This window comes from Coregonus lavaretus, assembly GCF_964263955.1.
Source record: "Coregonus lavaretus genome assembly, chromosome: 33".
Taxonomy (NCBI): Eukaryota; Metazoa; Chordata; class Actinopteri; order Salmoniformes; family Salmonidae; genus Coregonus; species Coregonus lavaretus.
Window position 1 is genome coordinate 12,572,468 of NC_140020.1, and position 19,112 is coordinate 12,591,579.

Genomic DNA, 19,112 nt, shown 5'->3' on the forward strand with positions numbered 1-19,112 from the left:
CACAATACAGCCAGGTTGCATGTAAAGAAAGCACATGGAAGCCTCGTCAATGCAAGTCATATTTTACTGTTAGTTTTCTATGATTGTATATAAATTCACATTTGAACCAGTTGGTCCCCTAAATACACATTACGAAAATAAAATCAAGTGCATATAAGAAATGTTTTCAGGTAGTGCAACTTTGATTAACAGATATCCCAATAGCACCTCACCAGATAAAACCCAAAGACACTGGATACATTGGTAACAAAAGGTGTTCAAGGCAAATAGAATGGATCATAGGATTTGCTCTGTGGATCCATAATAAAACACTAATATTGAACATGATTCAGAATGTTTTCTACCAATTGTCTTTCACCCACGAGACTAATTTATATTCTACATAACAGACCGAAAATAATAGCATATTATAAACTGTGTAGTTTGGGTCCTGGATGCTGATTGGCTTACCACGGGTATGACGCAAAAATAATTATTTACTGTTCTATTTATGTTGGTAACCAGTTTATAATCAATACAAGGCACCTCAGGGTGTGGTATATGGCAATATATGGCCAATATACCACAGCTAAGGGTCGTATCCAGGAGGACATTGACCAAGAGAAGCAAATAGATAGTCTACTTTAAGGCATGTTGCATCACATAGCCTAAGATATAAATAATTTACAAAGAAAAGGAAGACATTAGTTCAATTATTGTTCCCAGAATATCAACTGAGCCTCCCACTAATTCCCCTGCAGATTTGAGACGCTGCATGCTTCCTGATTAACTCTCAGCAGGAGCCAAACTCTTCAATCCACTTCTCGTACTTCTCCAGGTCGGAAGCTGATACAGACTTGGACACTTTCTTCAGAGAAGACTCAAAGTCCTCCATGGTGGTAGGCATGTGCATCTCATCTCGGGAGATGTTACGGATCTCCTCTGGCGTTAGCCCCACGATCCTTCGCCGCATGGCCATCAGAGAGGCGTCCCTACAGACGTCATGGAGACAGGGTTCACTCAAGGCAATGGAACACAAATAACATTACTCTCATCACATAACTAGATTACGAGTGGTTCTTTATTCCATGATTTCCTTATTGAAGAGGCATCTCGTTTACAAATCAGTGATAGTCTTAGCTGAGTTATTGGAACAAACACACTTGACCAATCTAGAGTTTATTTGTGAATAATTTGTTTGTAAGAAAAACGGAAAAGTCAAAGGCCTTACCTGCACACATTGGTGATGTCAGCTCCTGAGTAGCCCTCCATCTGCTCTGCTATCTTTGCCATGTCCACATCATTGGCCAGCTCCAGCTCCTTTAGGTTGATCTTCAGCAGCTCCACTCTGCCCTTGGCTGCAGAGAAAACAAGCAAACATAACGTACGCCATTGTGAATAAATAAATATGGTGCATTCATAAAGTATTCAGACCCCTTCCCTTTTTCCACATATTGTTACGTTACAGACTTGTTAATTTTTTTTATTAAATAAATAAAAATCCACATCAATCAACACACAATACCCAATAATGAAAAAGCAAAAACAGGTTTAGAAAATGTTGCAAATTTATTAAAAATAAAAAACAAATACCTTATTTACATAAGTATTCAGAACCTTTGCTATGAGACTTGAAATTGAGCTCAGGTGCATCCTGTTTCCATTGTTCATCCTTGATTGGAGTCCACCTATGTTAATTTCAATTGATTGGACATGATTTGGAAAGGCACACACCTGACTATATAAAGATCCCACATTTGACAGTGCATGTCAGATCCAAGCAATGAGGTCGAAGGAATTGTCCATAGAGCTCCAAAACAGGATTGTGTCGTAAATTAAATTGATTGGACATGATTTGGAAAGGTACACACCGGTCTATATAAGGTCCCACATATGACAGTGCATGTCAGAGCAAAAATCAAGCCATGACATCGAAGGGATTGTCCATAGAGCTCCGAGACAGGATTGTGTTGAGGCACAGATCTGGGGAAGGGTACCAAAAAATGTCTGCAGCATTGAAGGTCCCCAAGAACACAGTGGCCTCCATCATTCTTAAATGGAAGAAGTTTGGAACCACCAAGACTCTTCCTAGAGCTGGCCGCCGGGCCAAACTGAGCAATCGGGGGAGTAGGGCCTTGGTCAGAGAGGTGACCAAGAACCCGATGATCACTCTGACAGAGCTCCAGAGTTCCTCTGTGGAGATGGGAGAACCTTCCAGAAGGACAACCATCTCTGCAGCACTCCACCAATCAAGCCTTTACGGTAGAGTGGCCAGATGGAAGCCACTCCTCAGTAAAAGGAAAATGACAGCCCCAAAAGGCTCATTCAAGGGCTTTTCTTTGTGTTTACTATTTTCTACATTGTAGAATAATAATGAAGACATCAAAACTATTACATAAACACATATGGAATCATGTAGTAACCAAAAAAGTGTTAAATCTAAATATTTTTTATATTTGAGATTCTTCAAAGTAGCCACCCTTTGCCTTGATGACAGCTTTGCACACTCTTGGCATTCTCTCAACCAACTTCACCTGGAATGCTTTTCCAACAGTCTTGAAGGAGTTCCCACATATGCTGAGCACTTGTTGGCTGCTTTTCCTTCACTCTGCCGTCCGATTGATCCCAAACCATCTCAATTTGGTTGAGGTCGGGGGATTGTGGAGGCCAGGTCATCTGATGCAGCACTCCATCACTCTCCTTCTTGGTAAAATAGCCCTTACACAGCCTGGAGGTGTGTTGGGTCGTTGTCCTGTTGAAAAACAAATGATAGTCCCACTAAGCCCAAACCAGATGGGATGGCGTATCGCTGCAGAATGCTGTGGTAGCCATGCTGGTTAAGTGTGCCTTGAATTCTAAATAAATCACAGACAGTGTCACCAGCAAAGCACCCCTACACCATAACACCTCCTCTCTCCATGCTTTACGGTGGGAAATACACATGCGGAGATCATCCGTACACCCACAACGCATCTCACAAACACACAGCGGTTGTAACCAAAAATCTCCAATTTGGACTCCAGACCAAAGGACACATTTTCACCGGTCTAATGTCCATTGCTCGTGTTTCTTGGCCCAAGCAGGTCTCTTCTTCTTATTGGTGTCCTTCTTTACAGCAATTCGACCATGAAGGCCTGGTTCACACAGTCTCCTCTGAACAGTTGATGTTGAGATGTGTCTGTTACTTGAACTCTCTGAAGCATTTATTTGGGCTGCAATTTCTGAGGCTGGTAACTCTAATGAACTTATCCTCTGCAGCAGAGGTAACTCTGGGTCTTCCATTCCTGTGGCGGTCCTCATGAGAGCCAGTTTCATCATAGCGCTTGATGGTTTTTGCGACTGCACTTAAAGAAACTTTCAAAGTTCTTGAAATTTTCCGTATTGACAACTGATTGGCTCAAACGCATTAAGAAGGAAAGAAATTCCACAAATTAACTTTTAACAAGGCACACCTGTTAATTGAAATGCATTCCAGGTGACTACCTCATGAAGCTGGTTGAGAGAATGCTAAGCGTGTGCAAAGCAGTCATCAAGGCAAGGGTGGCTATTTGAAGAATCTCAAATATAAAATATATTTTGATTTGTTTAACACTTTTTTGGTTACTACATGATTCCATGTGTGTTATTTCATAGTTTTGATGTCTTCACTATTATTCTACAATGTAGAAAATAGCAAAAATAAAATAAAAACCCTTGAATGAGTAGGTGTTCTAAAACTTTTGACCGGTTGTGTGTCTATATTATATATCTATATATATATATATCACACAGCAAAAAAAGCAACGTCCCTTTTTCAGGACCCTGTCTTTCAAAGATAATTCGTAGAAATCTACATAACTTCACTGTAAAGGGTTTAAACACCGTTTCCCATGCTTGTTCAATGAACCATAAACAATTAATGAACATGCACCTGTGGAACGGTCATTAAGACACCAACAGCTTACAGACGGTAGGCAATTAAGGTCACAGTTATGAAAACTTGGGACACTAAAGAGGCCTTTCTACTGACTCTGAAAAACACCAAAAGAAAGATGCCCAGGGTCCCTGCTCATCTGCGTGAACATGCCTTAGGCATGCTGCAAGGAGGCATGAGGACTGCAGATGTGGCCAGGGCAATAAATTGCAATGTCCGTCCTGTGAGACACCTAAGACAGCGCTACAGGGAGACAGGACGGACAGCTGATTGTCCTCGCAGTGGCAGACCACGTGTAACAACACCTGCACAGGATCGGGACATCCGAACATCACACCTGCGGGACAGGTACAGGATGGCAACAACTGCCCGAGTTACACCAGGAACGCACAATCCCTCCATCAGTGCTCAGACTTGTCTGCAATAGGCTGAGAGAGGCTGGACTGAGGGCTTGTAGGCCTGTTGAAAGGCAGATCCTCACCAGACATCACCGTCAACAACGTCAACAACGTCACCTGTTGGCACAAACCCACCACTGCTGGACCAGACAGGACTGGCAAAAAGCGCGGTTTTGTCTCACCAGGGGTGATGGTCGGATTCGCGTTTATCGTCGAAGGAATGAGCGTTACACCGAGGCCTGTACTCTGGAGCGGGATCGATTTGGAGGTGGAGGGTCCGTCATGGTCTGGGGCGGTGTGTCACACATCATCGGACTGAGCTTGTTGTCATTGCAGGCAATCTCAACGCTGTGCGTTACAGGGAAGACGTCCTCCTCCCTCATGTGGTACCCTTCCTGCAGGCTCATCCTGACATGATCCTCTAGCATGACAATGCCACCAGCCATACTGCTCGTTCTGTGCGTGATTTCCTGCAAGACAGGAATGTCAGTGTTCTGCCATGGCTATTGAGCACGTCTGGGACCTGTTGGATCGGAGGGTGAGGACTAGGGCCATTCCCCACAGAAATGTCCGGGAACTTGCAGGTGCCTTGGTGGAAGGGTGGGGTAACATCTCACAGCAAGAACTGGCAAATCTGGTGCAGTCCGGAGGAGATGCACTGCAGTACTTAATGCAGCCGGTGGCCACACCAGATACTGACTGTTAATTTTGATTTTGACCCCCCCTTTGTTCAGGGACACATTATTCCATTTCTGTTAGTCACATGTCTGTGGAACTTGTTCAGTTTATGTCTCAGTGGTTGAATCTTATGTTCATACAAATATTGACACGTTAAGTTTGCTGAAAATAAACGCAGTTGACAGTGAGGACGTTTCTTTTTTTGCTGAGTTTATATATATACATACACAAGTTAAATATATTTTCGATTTTTAACTGTATATGTTTCAGGAACGCAGTGTTAAGCATAAATCATTATAGTACACAGACGCTGAGACGCGATATTCCGGTGTCCCATTGTGACATAGCTACGCAGGTCTGAGACCACCATCCGCGGGGGACGCACAGCCCGAACGTGCACCTCCCCACAATTCCCAACCAATGCGGCTCCGGTAAGCATCCTCTATTCATTTGAATGTGTTGACAGTTGGAGAAATTGCTTGAGAATTCAAAAATTATGAAAGCCAATGGTCCAATATTCTAGAACACTGCTGTCCATATGCCTACATGTTTTGGAATATGATCGACGATTTACAGTGAGTAGTGTTTGTGGACCTGAAGGCAGAGGGATGTAGATTCTCTTCTCCAGACGTCGCCTCAGAGCCTCATCAATATCCCAGGGGAAGTTAGTGGCTGCCAGCACCATCACCATCCTAGAGGGATCCTCATTCTCTGATGCCCCTCCCACACCTAAACAACAGCATAATATCCTATGAACGATAGCATCAAAAACTATAGCAAAATTCTATCACTGCTATGTATTTAGGGTACAATAATTTATTGGGCAAGAAAAATTTTTATATAGACATTAATTGTGCATGTAATTAATTTGGCCTTCCATAATCAGAGTGGCTGCTGTTACTGTACCATCCATCTGAACCAGCAGCTCTGCCTTCACCCGCCGGCTAGCCTCATGTTCATCTGATGTTCCTCTGCGGCTGCACATGGAGTCAACCTCATCAATGAATATGGTGGTGGGAGCATAGAACCGGGCCTATCCAGAGGAGAAAAGAAACACTGACTAGAGCCACAACACCTCAAAAACACCACCCTTTCCATCATCTAATATGATACCACCAGTTTTTCTTCTAGGAAAAAAATATTCCACCTGGGTAGGGGAGCTGACGAGGATCTTACCATTTCAAATAGAAGGCGGACCAGTTTTTCAGACTCTCCTCTGTACTTGGAAGTGAGAGTTGAAGATGAAACATTGAAGAATGTGGTTCTGCACTCTGTCGCGACGGCTTTAGCCAGAAGAGTCTTTCCTGTGCCTGGAGGACCCACCATAAGCACACCCTAGGAAAACAATGCACATGGATACACCACATATTAGCAAGGCATCATATCAACTCTTCCAATCAAAATAACATATTAATCAAGTGGGCCTTGGGCTTCGATGTATACCTTCCATGGTCTTCGTATGCCTTTGAAAAACTCAGGCATCCACATGGGTAGCACAACAGCTTCTTTTAAAAGCTTTTTTGCTTCTTCCAAATCTGCAATATCATCCCTATAGGCATTTAAAAAATAAGTATTTCCTGTTAGTCAACCCTTACGAAGAGAAACATGTATGTTTTTAGGATGATCCTGTTCAGGAGGTTAATAATCATAGCCAGTGACACACACACCATTTAACATTGGGGTTCTGTGATATGATGTCTCTCTCCAGGGCCTCAATAAGGTCTTTGTCATATCCTTGCCCATCAAACTTCTTCACATCTTTCTCTTTCTCAGAGACTTCAGATTTGTTCTGCAAAACAAATATACAGGATTACTTGTCAGCCCTGAGTGGGCTCAATGCAACCGTGTGGCAGAGGTGTTTTCTAAGCCAGGAACCGGACTGACAACGTGGTGATGATTTTAGGTAACAAGTAGAGCGAAGAATGTTTGGTCTAAAGTGCAAATAGTTTTAAAGTTAAGGTAGGGTAATGCCAGGCAAATACAATTTTTTAAAATAACATTTATTTAGATTTTCTTAGGTTTACAATGAAAAAGATAGAGCACTGCCGAAAGGAGGAGGATTAAATCTGTATTATGTGAAAGGAGGGTGTAACAAAAGGACCTTTCAGTCCATATTTTAATCCTTGATGGTACTTTGTTGACCTTGTCGTCTTTTGGTTTGGCTGGGGCCTCTTTCTTTTCCTTGCCCTTCAAAGGTTTGGCTCGGTCACCATTGGGCCCGCGTGGTGACTGGCGATGCGGAGCCCGCACACCGGCCACACTCAGGCGGTTGTTGTGAGGTTTACTGTCTTTGTAGGGAACCGGGGGACCCCTAACCGGAAGAGGAGAGGATCTTTGAGGAAAGAAGACAATACTAAATCAATCAACCTAAGCAAATCAAAATCAAATAACATTTTATTGGTCGCGTACACATACAAAACATGGCCAAAGGTATATGGACACCTGCCCGGCGAACATCTCATTCCAAAATCATGGGCATTAATATGGAGTTGGTCCCCCCTTTGCTAACAGCATCCACTCTTCTGGGAAGGCTTTCCACTAGATGTTGGGACATTGCTGCGGGGACTTGCTTACATTCAGCCACAAGAGCATTAGTGAGATCGGGCACTGACGTTGGGCAATTAGGCCTGGCTCGCAGTCGGCGTTCCAATTCATCCCAAAGGTGTTCGATGGGGTTGATGTCAGGGCTCTGTGCAAGCCAGTCAAGTTCTTCCACACCGATCTCGACAAACCATTTCTGTATGGACCTCGCTTTGTGCACTGGGGCATTGTCATGCTGAAACAGGAAATGGCCTTCCCCAAACTGTTGCCACAAAGTTGGAAGCACAGAATCGTCTTGAATGTCATTGTATGCTGTAGCGTTAAGATTTCCCTTCACTGGAACTAAGGGGCCTCGCCCGAACCATGAAAAAGAGCCCCAGACCATTATTCCTCCTCCACCAAACTTTACAGTTGGCACTATGCATTTCAGTAGGTAGCATTCCCCTGGCATCCGCCAAACTAAGATTTGTCAGTCGGACTGCCAGATGGTGAAGTGTGATTAATCACTCTAGAGAACGAGTTTCCACTGCTCCAGAGTCCAATGGTGGCGAGCTTTCCACCACTCCAGCCGACACTTGCCATTGCACAAGCAGTTCTTGTGCTGACGTTGCACAAGTTTGCCAATGTTTGTCTATGGAAATTGCATGGCTGTGTGCTCGATTTTATACACCTGTCAGCAACGGATGTGGCTGAAATAGTCGAATCCACTAATTTGAAGGGGTGTCCACATACTTTTGTACAGTGTATTTTGCAGAAGTTATTGCGGGTGTAGCGAAATGCTTATGTTCCTAACTCCAACAGTGCAGTAATACCTAACAATACAAAACACGCAAATCCCAAAAATAAAAATAAAGGAATTAAGAAATATATTATTATTAGAATGAGCAAGAGTCCGGAATATAAATACATACACTATATATACACAAAAGTATGTGGACACCCCTTCAAATTAGTGGATTTGGCTATTTCAATCACACCCGTTGCTGACAGGTGTATAAAATCGAGCACACAGCCATGCAAACTCCATAGACAAACATTGGCAGTAGAATGGCCTTACTGATGAGCTCAGTGACTTTCAACATGGCACAGTCATAGGATGCCACCTTACCAGCAAATCAGTTAGTCAAATTTCTGCCCTGCTAGAGCTGCCCCGGTCAACTGTAAGTGCTGTTATTGTGAAGTGGAAACGTCTAGGAGCAACAACGGCTCAGCCGCGAAGTGGTAGACCACACAAGCTCACAGAACAGGACCACCGAGTGCTGAAGCGCATAGCGCATAAAAATCGTCTGTCATCGGTTGCAACACTCACTACTGAGTTCCAAACTGCCTCTGGAAGCAACGTCAGCACAATAACTGTTTGTCGGGAGCTTCATGAAATGGGTTTCCATGGCCGAGCAGCCACACACAAGCTCACCATGCACAATGCCAAGCATCGGCTGGAGTGGTGTAAAGCTCGCCGCCATTGGACTCCAGAGCAGTGGAAACGCGTTCTCTGGAGTGATAATCACGCTTCCATCTGGCAGTCCGACGGACGAATCTGGGTTTGGCGGATGCCAGGAGAACGCTACCTGCCCCAATGCAGTGCCAACTGTAAAGTTTTGTGCAGGAGGAATAATGGTCTGGGGCTGTTTTTCATGGTTCGGGCTAGGCCCCTTAGTTCCAGTGAAGGGAAATCTTAACACTACAGCATACAATGACATTCAAGACGATTATGTGCTTCCAACTTTGTGGCAACAGTTTGCGGAAGGCCCTTTCCTGTTTTAGCATGACAATGCCCCTGTGCACAAATCGAGGTCCATACAGAAATGGTTTGTCGAAATCGGTGTGGAAGAACTTGACTGGCCTACACAGAGCCCTGACCTCAACCCCATCGAACAACTTTGGGATGAATTGGAACGCCGACTGCGAGCCAGTCCTAATCGCTCAACCTCACTAATGTGCTTGTGGCTAAATGGAAGGTGGTCCCCGTAGCAATGTTCCACCATCTAGTAGATAGCCTTCCCAGAAGAGTGGAGGCTGTTATAGCAGCAAAGGGGGGGACCAACTCCATATTAATGCCCATGATTTTGGAATGTGATGTTCGACAAGCAGGTGTCTACATACTTTTGATCATGTAGTGTATGTATGTATATGATGGTTTGTATAGACAGTATATGAATAGAAATGGTGTGCACAGCAGTAGTTATATATAGGATGAGCCGTGACTAGAATACAGTATACACATATGAAGTGGGTAAAACAGTACGTAAACATTATTAAAGTGACCAGTGTTCGATGACTATGTACATAGGGCAGCCGTCTCTAAGCTGCAGATTTAAGTACCAGCTGGCACTCCAAATAATACATTAATGTTAAGCTATTTTGTATGCTAAAACTAAAATGTCACATTTAGACCTCAAGTAGGTCTATACATTTAAGTGCTGCAAGAAAGAGAGCAGGCTACTTACTATCAGGTACTCTGAGCACTAATTCCACTCATTACTTATTTTATTCAAACAGCTTACTCTCCCCTCTTACTAACCAAACTACACACCCCATCAGATACTAATGCAAAGACCTGAAAACAACTTAAATATATTTTCCCAGTAAAGTGCAATATCCACTTATGAATGACTGGGCCAGTAAATGTATACACTAGAATAGGAATACGTGTGAAAGGAGTCCATACAGTACCTGCACTCTACTTGTACAGGCCACATGTCACTACTGCCATCTTTATTACTTGGTGGTTTGGATGGGGTGGTCTCCAGTTGAAAACTTTCTAGAGTTGTCATTATTTCTTCAACCTGTTTGTTTTCTTCGTTTATCTCTTGCCATACCTGTAAAGAGATGTCAAAAGCAAGGATCGAAGTGACATTTGCAGACATTGCCTAACCAAAGCTCTGTTTAAATTAAACAAACTTGGGTTTGAAAGTGAAACATGTCATAGATTTTACCTTTTGCCATCTTTGTTGGAAGCTACTGCTGTCCCGTACTGTAAAAAGGTGTTTCTTGATTTGTTCAAGTACTCCCTGATAGCAAACAATAGCAGAACTGTAGTTCCCAAGTAAGGCAAACTCTCGAGCAAGTTTCACGTTTTCACTGATCTCATGCAGACTCATTCTAGGAGATGAAGAACATTAGTTGTTAGTAGAGTTCTCTCTAGAAGGGATGACAACAGAGATTCTGACTGTAAAACAAAACATCAAGGGCACAAGTCGACAAGATGGACATAAGGATGTGCAAGCTGTATCTGACTGTTAGCTTACTTAGCATAACTTGGCTAGCTGGTTAACTAACTCAGCTAGCTAGCCAACATGTTTCAGATGAACGAGCAAACAGCACCACGATTTAGAAAAACAATACCAGTAATAAAACTAGCAAAAGTATTTGTCACATAACGTTACTGGCACATAAAAATACAACTTCAAACTAGCTCCCAAACATCTTTACCATGCTAGTTAGCTATAGTGCTAACTAGTTAGACCCACCTGTTGCATTGTTGATGGGAAATAAATATACGACACAAATTGTAGAACCGCACCCAAGGACTGAAACACAAATGGATCCAAGGGTTTCAAAATGGCTAAAATATGTAATACGGGTAGCTACATAAATATGGTTTATTTTCGTCTGACAAGAGAGCTACAACAACACACCCGCCTCTAATGTTTGAAGCTGTCAAAGCGTCATATCCTGAACTGGATTCAGAACCATAGTGGCAGCAGTACTACGACTGTTGTCACTCTTTCATGTACCAAAAGTTAAAATAATAATATAGCTATAAATTGTATTTCATGGGCTTTGACCCTCTTCACCTGACTCCACATTTGGGTGAACAGATACTGGCATATTTGATTTGAATAGCTAGTTGAACCAGCCTGTATATTGGATAGTTCCAGGAGTGTAAGGTGTGAAACGGACAATAAAATGGAATTCGTGGAAGTGCTTTACATTGTTTATTAATCACCCCGTTCCCTGCACCCCCCCCCCTTTTTTTACACTAAAATCGATTTATGTCATCTTTACATGATTTCAACAAAACCAGTGCAGGAATGTCAGTGTTCCTATTCCATAATTACATTAATATCTTTCCAAAACACTCATAAAAGGCAAAGTATGGGATAGGGGTGGAGACCCATCTATCCACTATGAGCTGTGGACTACTAAAGAGTGCCAGTTTATAATCCAGTTTCCCAGTACAACAGTGTCAATCCTTCATTAACAGGTCAGCCGTGTCAGTGAGCTCATAAACAGCGTAGCCTAGCGCTTTGGTTGAGACTGAATAGAAGAAGTGATGAAAGCAGATGCTGTGGAAGTGAATGAAAGAGAGGAAAATATACTGTACATAGCATAACAGAGCCTGTTGGCCCCAGTCATTCCATCTCTGTTTTTTTGTAGGAGTATTATTACAATAGGTACCTTTCAGATTGTTTCCTTGGTGCTGATAGAGCCCAAACAAAATAGACACTGTGGAATGACCGTTACCAAAAATGACAGAGGAAAGATTTTAGAGGGGAATAATGAAGAGGGCCTGCCCTAATGAATATCAACTAACCAACAGAATAGAGAAAATATTTACATCAAGTGTACAACAATTTATAAATACATTTTATGTATAAATTCAAAAAATACACAAAATCCTAGTTAAATCAACTAAGGCTAGTCTAGTCCCATATACAGTATTTGGTGAAAGAGCAGAAGATCAAAGGCACAGCAATGAATAATTCAAGAGTTACTTATCCCTGCAAATTCTACCAGTTATATCACTAATACAGTATATCCCCATTGCAATAGACCTTCAAATATAAATTAGGAACATTTCCAATAATTATTATATCAACTAGCATCACCAGTTTATAATATCTTAAATAAATTAAGGCTTAAAACAGGGTTTGTAAGTCTTCGAACAACACCCTGATATTTTTTCTTTCAATTAATTTAAGTCTGTTCAGAGTCACAACACATATGAAGCATACCCTGTACAACACCATGAATTCACTTGTAGTGTGAAAAGACTAAACCCTCCTCCTGCAGACTGTAGTGTAGTTATGTACCGTGTATCTGCTTTGTATGGTACAATTATATCTGCTCCTTATTGTTCCGGCCCACAGAATACACACACACCCCCTGACCCGCTCTCTGACCCGCTCTCTGACAAACCAGCAACCTGTTTCCCAGACCTATTATGTGCAAACAGTCCAGCAGAACAAACATGTTCTTAAATGATACTAAACATAGACCAAATCACGGCCCTGTGCCCCCCTGCTACTCTCTTCCTGGTCTCCCTCCTCCTGTGCCAGGGCCTCAGAGTCTGCCTCGTCCCTATAAGAATCCTCCTCATACTCTTTGCCAATGGGCTTGGGACAGCTGTAGGGGTGGCCGTTGTCATCGAAGAAGCGTCGGAAGGTGAACTCGTAGAAGGCGTGCTCGGGGTGCTTGCCGTTCCTGAACCACCCATTGAGGGTGTCGTTGTGGTTGCCCTCACCTTCGTTGTTGCTGCTCCACAGCTTGTCTGGATCCACCGGGTCAAAGTTGGAGGTGTCTGTGCAGTGAGCGATAGTGGGGATGTAGGGGGCCGGCTGCATCTGCCGCAGGTCGTTGGAGAAGTCGATGGTCTTGAAAAAGGGCTGCACCTTGATCTCGTCGGCACCGTTCTTGCCGAGGCGGTCCTCGGGGCCACGGCATAGTTTAATGATGAGGTCTGATGCCTCTGGGCTCAGCTTGGCATGAGGGGGGATGTGCAGGGTGGTCTGCCAGTTTATCACCTGGGTAGAATAACGAACCAGAGCGTTAAACATAGAGCGGAGGAAAACACCTAACAAACCAGGCCAACATGAGATATGCTCAGTTTTTGACTGGTTGATTTACCTTGAGCTGGGTTTCCAGGGGTGTAGTTGCTAAGAAAGGAGGTTGCCCAACCACCATTTCATACAGAATGACACCAACACTCCACCAATCACACAGTTGGGTGTATCCTTGAACAGAGGTAACACAGTCACATGTTAGACACAATAACATTGTGCACAAGAGACAAATAATAACCTTTAAAGATTCCACTCCTGCGCTGGTAATTCAAACATCACAGATAATATTTCCAACTTCAGAGTGGATTCAACTTTTCCCTTTCACAGGCTTACCTGTCCTAAGCAGCACCTCTGGAGCGATGTAGTTGGGTGTCCCCACCAAGGAGTGAGCCAGGCAGCGCTGGTGTTGCCTTGCCTTCCTCCTCTCCAGGGGCTTGAGACGGTCTGCACAGCGACAGTTAGATGGGTCCTGCTCCCATTCCTTACTGAAGTCCATGCTGTCCTGCCGAACATGGTCTCCTGCAGAGAGCGACGACACAAAGATTAGCATGGCTTTACTGACAATGAAAAGGGGGAGAACCAAAACACCCTCTTAGATTGAAGCAGCAACAAGCATCATAAGACATGGATCATACGAACCACTCTGGTAGTACTTAGAGTCATGTGTCCAGCGGAAGCCGGTGCAGAGGCCAAAGTCGGTGAGCTTGATGTGTCCATCCCGGTCTATGAGGATGTTGTCTGGCTTGATGTCGCGATGGATGAAGCCCATCTTGTGCACACTCTCCACGGCGCAGGTGAGCTCAGCGATGTAGAACTGAGCCAACTCCTCTTTGAAGAGGCCCAGGCGGATCAGCAGACTCATCATGTCTCCTCCGGGGATGTAGTCCATCACAAAGTACAGGTTGTCCTTGTCCTGGAATGAGTAGTAGAGCCGCACCACCCACTCATTATCAGCCTCAGCCAGGATGTCTCTCTCTGCTTTGACGTGGGCCACCTGGTTCCTGAGGAGAACGTCCTTCTTGCGCAGCGTCTTCATGGCGTACAGGGCTCCAGTGTCCTCCTTCCGGGCTAGACACACCTCTCCAAAGGCTCCGATGCCCAGGGTCTTGATCCTCTTGAACATCGACTTGTCCATCTTGGCCCGCTTCAGTCGGATGTAGTTGGACTCTTTCTGAGACAGCATCATGCGCATCTGCTCCTGCGCATCCCCTGACAACTTGACCTAATAGCAAAATATGACAATTTACATTCAGGCCCTTAAGAGAGAACCACAGATTAATTAGCAAAGCAATGCATTCAACCTGGCAGAATGCTGGCCCAGGTAAAGGAACACAAAATAGTAACCATTAAAACACATTAGAAAGGTAGAAAAACAACCAAAGAGATACAGCAGACATTCTCAATAAGGCTGGTTGTCTTGGCAAGCATAATTTAAGACGGACGGAGCACTAACATGGAAAGTGGATGGGAAGGCATGCATTTCCCTAAGGAGTTGGTGTGATGCGGTCAGTCAGCAGAGGGCTTCATGTTGTTAAATTAAAATGGCCCATCTTTCAACAACTGCTTACTTGGTCATTGATCTGTGTGGACTATTCAGGTCACAGCATTGATAGGAGATACCTTTAACTTCTACATCAGCTGTTAGCGACAGCAGGGAGAGAAAAGGAGAGAGAGAAAGACAGCTAAGCAGGAGGGAAGAATAGAACATTCAAAAGAATGAAAATACAGCTTGAACAGGAACTAAATAGTAAAGAAAGAGTCAGGAAGATTGAAAGCCAAGACTGCATGATGACATATTTGAAGAGGGTGCCAGAATCTTAAATGACGGTCATTGGACATGCCAAATCCATTACAGTGTAAATGTAGGCCTTTCAGCTAATAAATAAATACCCTGTATTCCTCTGAATTGAATAGACCAAATGTATTTAGATTATACCATTGTTTAGACCAAATTTAACTCATAGGGACATTATAAGCAGTAACTGTGTACTCTCACCCTCTGCATCTCACTCTCCAGCTGTTTCTTCCTATGGATCCTCATCTGGTGGTTCTTCAGGATGTTCTCAACGTGCTGCTCCATGAAGAACTTGAAGGCCTGGGGAGAGTAGAGCGGCACTCTGGGGTCTCCTCTGCGCTCTTCGTCTTTCTTGTTCCGGCGCACAGGCACTGGAGACGTGGTGATCTGTTTATTCTCCTTCTCTGTTCCCACAGCAGCAGAGTCTGGGCCTTCTGGCCTGTCACTAGCGGTGCTGCTACAATCCTCCTCCTCTGCAGCCTCCTCTCTCCCAGAACTAGGCTTGGGCCCTGGGTCATAGGCAGGGCAGGGTGCAACAGGCTGCTGGAGGAGGTGTTTGGGGTATGGGGGTGGAGGACCCTGGTAACTGGGCACCTCTGTTACTGGCATGGGTACCTGGGGCATGGGTGCTGGTGGTTGTGGCTCCTGGTAGGTAGTTGGAGGTGGAGGGGGCTGGTGCATCCAGGGTGGGTGTGCGGGGGCCACGGCAGTGTGTAGCTCAGGCTTCTGCACGCGCATGCTCTTCACGGGCTGCAGGATGGGGGCCTGGGTGATGGCTGTCACTGTGGTGGCAGAGGGCTGGGAGCTGGCCGGGTGGCCCTGCCTGTTGCTCATCTGGTGGCTGTTGAAGGAGTTGGATCGGACAGGGATGCTGTGCTGCTGCCATGAGGGGGACATGTCCTGGTTAATGCTACCTTGGGAGGACTGAGGCTGGCCGGGGGGTGCTTGGGACCAGGACTGAGGCACACCCATGTTGTACATGTCAAGATTGTGACTGTTTCGGTTAGGCACCATCATGGACTGGGGGAGGTTACCACTGTTGATGTAGGATGAGGAAGAGGCAGGACCTCCGGCCTGCATCTGCTGAGCGGTTGGGCTTTGTCTGTTGCTCTGATTCACCGGGTAAGGGGGAGGGGGTTGTCTAATGCCACCACTCTGATGTCCCATGTAGTCTGGCTGAGGGGAGCCGTTCTGAGACCAGCTGGAGGGGAAGCTGAACTTGTTACCCCCAGAGCTCTGCATGATGATGGGCTGACGGCCCATGGGCACTGGGCTTATGCCCCTCTGGTTCTGGGGGGTTGGGGCTGAGTAGCCTTCAGGCCAGGCCCCTTGTGGAACAGGAGAGATGCGGGGCACCAGGTAATCCATGTTGCCAGAGAAGCGCTTGGTGGAGGGGTTACTGTCCCAGGAAGGTGGGGGTGGGGTTGCACCTCTGTTTGGGGGAGGGGTGACACTGCGCACCTGAGGGTTTAGGGGAGGGTTCACCCGTTGGTTGTTTCCAGGGTGGCCCTGTGGGAAGGCTGGGGGTGGGCCTCGTCCTGCCAGGTCACCCTGGGGTCCAGGGCTGTCTGAACGGTACATCATCCCCTCCACCATCATGGGGCCATGTCTCTGAACCAGGGACTCCTTGGAACCCTTCCAGCTCTGCCTCCTCAGCACAGGCTGCTGAATGTGAGATGAACCTGCAAGGATGGGAAGAAAAACTACAGTTCATGGCAGCATATAAAAATTAATCATTATGTTTGCGATAGACATTACTGAAATATGAAAGAAAGCAACCCATTGCTTTGTACAACATTCTCATTTGAAACACACTCCCTTCCCCCAAACCAGAGTTGTTCAACAGAATCTTGTTCCCTCATTGACAATATATTGCATCTCTAGCGACAAATAGTATAGCCAAGTCCTAGATCCTGCAACAATTGTTGCCAGGTTTCCGTGAACAACCCTGGATAAAGAAGAGGTTTGGTCCCAGAGGACAGACACGTACCGGGGGCTTTCATGCCTGCATTGACGGGGCGGGCGGCGGCAGCCACCATCTGCTCCCGCACAGGATCCTGGTAGCTCATTTTACTAATATACTCTATGGCTGCCTCCACGCTGCGACTGTTGGTCTGCTTCAGAGCACGTATCACCATTTCCTGCACACAATACATTTACTAGCTATTAATACCTGAAATAAATAAAAGGTTTCTCGAGGCGCTATTAGACAGACTTCATATCAAGTTTACAGGAACTACTTACCCACAACTCACAAATACAATGGAATTAATTGTTTTTTTGACATACTTGGTTTCATAGAAAATATTTCATTCATCTCAGCCTCAGTGCTGAATACAGACAATCATGTCATGTGACTGACTAGTTGAAAACATATTTAGCATGAGAAAATGACACCCTGAGCATGCAGCTAAAGCTGGTCATTCCACATTGCATAGCTTTCATATTTCACATCAGTCTCCTGTCATCTATCAACAAATGGAAAACATTCTGCAATAACTCCTTTTATGCCGTGCTCTTATGGTATCTATCTGAGTGACTCAAACATAACAAAATCAATGGGGGCCCCATGCCAAGACATTTTTGGAATTTTTTTATGTTCTCGCTGACTGTCTAGTTTTTATTTTGGTGATTGTTAGTTCTCAAAGATGATCTTATTTAACAATATATAGCTCCATTATATTTTCTGCATAATTTATCTGTTTTTTGTCATTTAAGTTTACACTGAAAACATTAAGCCATCCCAAAAAAGAAAAATATATTCTAAAATGTAATCTTATTTGTTGGAGTGGTGGCAACGATTTAGCTGAATATAGGGGAAACACTGGTATCACTTAGATTATTCGACAACTACCAGTATGGACGTTGCTTGAGTGATTTGAAAACGTTTAATTATTTAAGTTTTATTCAATAATTGAAAATAACTTAATTTACTAGAGAGTACTAACGTTACTAGCTACCTAGCTGAAGTACTGTTTCCACTTTTACATTCTTCCTCCTTACCTCCTCAAAGCCAGCAGACAGCAGCTCCAGCAGCATCTGTTTGTTAACCTCTGCAGTCCTTCCAGAAGAGCTGGGCTCATTGGCAAAAGGCATCAGGGACTTGCGAATCTCCTGCAAGGCCTTGTGGTAGGGGTTTCTGGGGTTGCTGCAGCGCCCTTGCTGCCTGGGGTCTTCAGACAACACCTTTCCAGCGCCCCCCATGTCCACCTTAGGGAGGTCAGAAGGCCGTGAAAGGTTCCGGAGACTCTCACGAATTTCCTGCAGCATCTGGTGGCTGTTTCCACTGTAGTTGCTGGCGGGGAAAGTCTTGGGTCGCATCTGTCGAAATCCTTCGGGTTTCTCTCCTCTCTTCATGTAAGAACATGTAGGTTGACAGCCAAAGGAGAGAACATGATAAAGCACACAGCAGTGTCACTGCGAGGCTATCTGGGGCCAAGAGAAGGTTCAAGATTGAAATTACTTTACATCTGCATCCTGCTGAGTACCTGGGGACAACAAAACATTATAAACATGGTGCAGTTAGCTAATAGGAATGAAAGCAATCTCTCAACAGATGAGTAGTGAAATGACCCTAAAGATTTTGGGTCAATTCATATATTCAGACAATTCCTTATGGAAGATAACTGCAATAGCTTACTTTTGTAGCTATAAGTTACAACCTTATCAATGCAACTAACGTTTGCTAGCAAAGGTGACCATGAAAACGAATGGTGTTGGTGGCACACTTATTTAGCTTACATTAGGTAACTAGCTACCAAATATGGTTAAACCTGTACGTAGTAACGTTACTGACTATAGAATGTTATGTAAGCAAATAGGTTATCCAGACAGTTACAAAGCTAAAAGGTAGTGAAGAATACAATTCAATGTTTTATCTAGTTAACGCTAGCAAGTCACTAGCACCTGACTCAACTTCAGTTAAATAACTAGCCAGCCAGCTAAACTATAGCAAAGCTCGGCCACAGATAGAACCAGGCCCGGCTGCTGCAGGTTGTCCACGGCCCGTCGGTGTCGCAAAA

The 19,112-nt window shown here is 44.6% G+C and overlaps 2 protein-coding genes across 3 annotated transcripts; both read right to left on the bottom strand.

Annotated features, from left to right (window-relative positions):
• Nucleotides 1–46: 46 nt before the first annotated feature.
• LOC311108829 (katanin p60 ATPase-containing subunit A1-like) lies at nucleotides 47–11,191 on the bottom strand. 2 transcript variants are annotated; one of them, XM_084151592.1, is made up of 11 exons: nucleotides 10,980–11,191; nucleotides 10,446–10,611; nucleotides 10,183–10,328; nucleotides 7,111–7,279; nucleotides 6,636–6,757; nucleotides 6,412–6,517; nucleotides 6,145–6,303; nucleotides 5,875–6,001; nucleotides 5,563–5,697; nucleotides 1,211–1,337; nucleotides 47–971 (listed from the first exon to the last, which is right to left on the bottom strand). In XM_084151592.1, exons 2-11 carry the CDS (start codon nucleotides 10,608–10,610, stop codon nucleotides 773–775), a joined length of 1,455 nt encoding a protein of 484 aa, XP_084007718.1. In that variant the 5' UTR covers nucleotide 10,611; nucleotides 10,980–11,191; the 3' UTR covers nucleotides 47–772. The 2 variants fall into 2 exon arrangements, with proteins under 2 accessions (XP_084007718.1, XP_084007717.1); XM_084151591.1 differs by having other exon boundaries at nucleotides 7,111–7,300.
• A 310-nt stretch (nucleotides 11,192–11,501) lies between these two features.
• On the bottom strand, nucleotides 11,502–18,544 carry LOC311108599 (serine/threonine-protein kinase LATS1-like). Its single transcript, XM_084151257.1, has 7 exons — nucleotides 18,094–18,544; nucleotides 17,081–17,231; nucleotides 15,292–16,772; nucleotides 13,935–14,517; nucleotides 13,629–13,814; nucleotides 13,360–13,466; nucleotides 11,502–13,256 (listed from the first exon to the last, which is right to left on the bottom strand). Exons 1-7 carry the CDS (start codon nucleotides 18,445–18,447, stop codon nucleotides 12,720–12,722), a joined length of 3,399 nt encoding a protein of 1,132 aa, XP_084007383.1. The 5' UTR covers nucleotides 18,448–18,544; the 3' UTR covers nucleotides 11,502–12,719.
• Between the last annotated feature and the right edge of the window lie 568 nt (nucleotides 18,545–19,112).